Source organism: Chondrus crispus, genomic scaffold (genome assembly GCF_000350225.1).
Source record: "Chondrus crispus Stackhouse genomic scaffold, scaffold_427, whole genome shotgun sequence".
Taxonomy (NCBI): Eukaryota; Rhodophyta; class Florideophyceae; order Gigartinales; family Gigartinaceae; genus Chondrus; species Chondrus crispus.
Window position 1 is genome coordinate 1 of NW_005179332.1, and position 4,695 is coordinate 4,695.

At 52.6% G+C, this 4,695-nt stretch overlaps 1 protein-coding gene across 1 annotated transcript; it reads left to right on the forward strand.

The window, feature by feature from the left end:
• The first annotated feature begins 1,431 nt into the window (after positions 1–1,431).
• Positions 1,432–1,569, forward strand: CHC_T00001283001 (hypothetical protein). The gene has a single exon (XM_005718808.1). The coding sequence runs from the start codon at positions 1,432–1,434 to the stop codon at positions 1,567–1,569; it is 138 nt and encodes a 45-aa protein (XP_005718865.1).
• Positions 1,570–4,695: the final 3,126 nt, after the last annotated feature.

Consider the following 4,695-nt stretch of genomic DNA (forward strand, 5'->3'; position numbering starts at 1 on the left):
CGCCCGTCCATCCCCCGCTCCGCTACCTTATTGACATACGCCTCATCTCCATCATACCCCTTCTCCGCCATGTCATATGTCAGGCACACATGTCCTGCCACTCATCAATCGAACCTACCATATCCCACTTCTTTTCCTCTGCACTTTACACCTACTCCATCGTCCTGCACGCTTTGTTTTGAATGCTTACCGCGTCGGTGACAGTGCACGGTCGGCAATATTCGTCACCGCGTCACACCAAAGCCCCGCACTGTCTCACCTTCAATCTTCTCGCTGCATCATCGCTCCTGTCGACAAAACTTTAGTACAGTACCACACTACATTATACTTTCACTCCCGTCTGTATACAGTTTTGGGGTCGTGCAGTTGTGCTGTATGAAGAGAAATACCATCGCAGGACCGCGGTAAGCCGCCTCACACGTCCTCTCGATCCCACTCCCTTGGATTTTATCCTTTTATATCAATGCTTCTTCGTTACTGTCCCAACATATGACCTCGTCTATTGGTGTTAACCAACTTAACACCTTATCCCACCTTATCATAGGCACGTTCGAACTAGACCGCGGGACATAGACTTTCTGCATCCCTATTTCTGCACACAAAATGCTTTAAAGATGTGCGGTCGGCATTTTCCTTTTTCCTTCCGGCTCCGCTCCGCATCTTTGTCCGTTCGCATTTCGCCCACAGTCCCGGGGAAGGGATCGCGTTTCGCAGGGTATTGCCTGCGACTTTTTCGGTGCTGCAATGTTTGGTGCTCTCACATCGTTGCCTAGTCATTTAGGACAGTAGTCTGAACAGCAGTCTTTCCTTGTCGGCATTGGGAGCCAAATTTCTACTTACACTGCATTAGAATGCTCAGCAGACTCAGATTAACAATCTAGTTGGGGGGAGAGGCGAACAGGATTGGAGGGGATTTGCCCTTTATGTTTGTTGTCATGTTTTTACGAACATTCACAGCGATGCACAAACGCGCCCTCAGAACATCATCAAGTTGGTAAACTGTACCGCATAGGCCAGAGACAATACCGTATTGGGGTATTCTAGGGAATATTGCAAGGGAAATATGTACTATACATGTGCTGGCAAAGCCAGCAAGCCATTCCACCTGAACAATCCACAGAAACTTGATCCTCAGTTTATGTTTCGCCCTTCCGCTCGGCCCCTGTGTATAAAACCGTCGGCATTGTCAGCCTTGGCCTGTCGCTCTGGGTACCGTACCTTTGAAGGTGCCGCGTTTCTGAAAACACTGCCTTCTGAATTAGTGCCTCATTGCTGCCCGGTATAGTATATGTCTATATTTAACTGGCGCGTAACTGCATTTCCGAGTACAGTACAGCACATCAAACACTATACGAAAGCCTCATTTTCATCAGCACCAGTGTGGGTGAGCAATGGCTAAAGACCTGTAAGTAGCTCAGGGTGTGTCTTAACATGCCCCGTTTTGCTGCGGTTTGCTTTGCTTTGCCCAAAGAAGTGATTTGGCGTGCTATGAGTGGCTCCTACGTTTTAATTTATGTGTTTAAGAAAAGCAAGGGCTTAAGAAGCATACGGTATTTGTTAAGAATTTAAAAGTCTGTAAGTAGCTCAGTACTCTGTTTCGACAACAATCGCTGGTGACACCGGACAGAAAGGGCATCACTACCATAAAACTGTAAAGTGCACAGCAGTGACGGAAATTGCATACGGTGCTAGCTAGGCCCGGAAGAGCTCTCCTTTTTGTCTGCTAAATCTTTCTACCACCGGGGCATTGCACTTACACATGTTCAGTATGGTGTCGTTGGGATTATTGATCATGCACAGCACACTGATACTGGTTTTACATCCCGCCTCGCAGAGCATCAACTAGGTAGAAAGGTCAAAATGGAGGCACATTTTTCCATCTCACGAGAATTGCAGAAGAGAAACTACGAAACCCGGTGGAGTTGAGGCGCCTCCCTACACGGACCGTAGCAAAAATCAGACCGAGAGCACATCGACTTCGATCATGAGTCGAGGACATGCAAAAGTATGTCCGGAATTCCATCCATATTGTGGGGCTTTCGAGACTCACTCGATTGGTTCTGCGTCCTGTCACTTTCGCGTTCTGGTGTCTCAAGACTTGTTTGAACATCGGAAACGACTGCTATTCAACTTTCACACACACGATGCTCTCATAAAACCGAGTCTCGCACAGAACCGCTGAACGAGTCTAAACCTGAGCCCTTTACAAGAGCAAACTCAATAGAACAAGCGCTTCCCTTAACAACAGTTCGCACGTGTGGCTCTGCGGGCCGCGTTCATCGGCAGTCCTGCGTCCAGAGATGAGCCTGAAGGAGCCAACCGGGCGTGATGCAACAACGAGAAGGCACGATTTCTCCAGCTATTTTATTTCGGTAAGCAGGCGACGCCCTTGCACAGCTGGAGAATTCCCTAGCTGGAGAATTCCCTGGCTGGAGAATTCCCTGGCTGGAGAATTCCCTAGCTGCGCGTCAATAGCAATGCGGTGCAGAGCCTGTTCGCGACAGGCCATTCACAAGCCTGGCGGCGGGAACGCGGAACTTTGTGAGCTCGGCACTGGGTAGAAACATGTTTTATTCTGCAGACACTCACTGACACTCGAAGCTGGACGTCTCCAGCCGCGCCTCGCAAGAAGAAGCCCCAAGGTGTTGTCTCTCCGTAGCGAGGGCGAGTGCGAGGAACGGGCAGGTTCAGCGCAACACGCATACAAGGGCGGCAAGGGCGATGGCAAAAGACAGGGAATGCGAGGAGGAAGTCGGGCTACTCTGGTAATTCGCGCGTGCCGCTGGGTGTTCGAACTGTAACGTACTGTAGTCCTCTCGGAAGAGCAGTGGACGCAAGTTCCGCGGCATGGAGCTGCTGGGGGGAGAAGGCAGGAGGTCTCGGGAGAGGTGATGTGAGAGTGGTGGTTAATGTTATGGAATGGAGAGGGGTTCGGTGCAGCTCACGTGACCTTGTGCTGTATTCCCTAAGAGGCGCAGTGGACCGCACTGCATTATACTGTACCGTTACGGTAAAGTGCAGTGCACCGTCTCGTAGTTGACGTGCGACTTGATGATCTCGACGCCCGGCTTACTGTGTTGAGTTTACAAAAGGGTAGCGAGGACGTGTTGGGACGCGAGTTTCTACTCTTGGACGCCACGGCTATTTCGGGGACCATGACATGATGCGATCAACTTGTCACTGTAGTAGTAGTGTATGAAGTTTATACTGTACCGTTAATGTAGCATGAATTCATTCCAATCCCGCACATGCAGTAAACTGGACAATGGTGTAGGTGCGGGATTGAAATTCGGGTGGCGTGGGCGGGTCCTGCAGGACTTGGCGTTGAGATGTGACGCGATGTGTCGATGGCTTGTCAAGCAGGACTCACAAACGGAGTTCGGAGTTTGGGCCATGCCGGACGGGTTGGGACGACGGTTGCATTCACGGTGTGCAAGAATACTTACTGTACGTAGCGGTACTGCATAACATTGTACTGTACGGTAGCGTGGAAGAAGAAGCCGTTGCGGGAGAAGACGGGCGTGGGGATACTGTAGTGCAGCGTGCATGGCTGTGGCGAAGGGTACTGCAGAAGACAAATGCGGTGAAATAGGGACAGGCGTAATGAAAGCAATCATGGTTAGCGCGGAAAATAGCGTAAGTCATGCGAGGAGAGGAGGGGTCTGTGTGTGTGTGTATGGCAAGATGGGAGGCAGTGTAAAATAATGGAATGGAATGAAGAGCGGGGGAGCATACGTGGAAAGTGGTGCGTGGGCAAAGGAGATAGAGACACGGAAGTAGTTTTGTGGTGCGAATTCAAGATGGGTGTGACCCAGGAAGGGGGCGGCGGCGGACAGGTTGCCTCGCCACAGTGCAGCCTGTCCGTAATCCCCGATCGGAGAGATCGGGCACAAGGTCAAGATGACGCGCTGCGGCGGGGGCGATTGGTCAATTTGTTCGCAAGTGGACTCCGGTGTCAGCACGGTCGAGTTTAACGGCCCTCGAGTCGTTGAGTTTGGGCACAACTCAACTTTTTGATAGCAACTTGATTAACTTGATTCGGCGCAATTCATCACGTCACCGCCACGTCCCCTGTCATCCACACGTGCCCGCTTCGCCTTATCGCGCTCCGGCGGCTCCCCTCCCCGCCCGTCACTTCCAGTGCCGCCCGCCGCCTCGCCTCGCCTCGCCTCGTCCCGCCCCCGCCTTCCATCGCGGTCCCTTTGACACGACCTTGCCCGACTAGCCCACGCACGCCACCGTTACGAACCCCCAACGTCCCCAACTGCGCCCGCTTTGCGGAAACCAGCTTGCGCGCTCACTTATCGCTCATTTATCGCTCATTTATCGTACAAACACCCCTCCGCAAAATATCTCTGTGCAGATGCCGTCGCAGTCGAAACCGGGGCCGCGGCCGTCTCTGTACTGTACCAGGCGGGGAAGGGCACTCGACCATCGGTAGCCCGGCCGCGCCGCGCCATACGCCATACCTTATGTCTCCTTCCGCGCATTGCCAACGCAAGGCGACGCGTCGATACAATACCTGTACCTGCAACGCCGTCGCCCGAAACATCGCGCAACGCCCAACCCCTCCCCATTGGCCATGCTCATTACACAGGGCACCCCAATTCTCTCGCACGATTTTGAATCGCGCTTCCCCTGCGTCACGCACCATACTCTCACCATACTCTCTCCCCCCGTTTCCTCCCCCCCCCC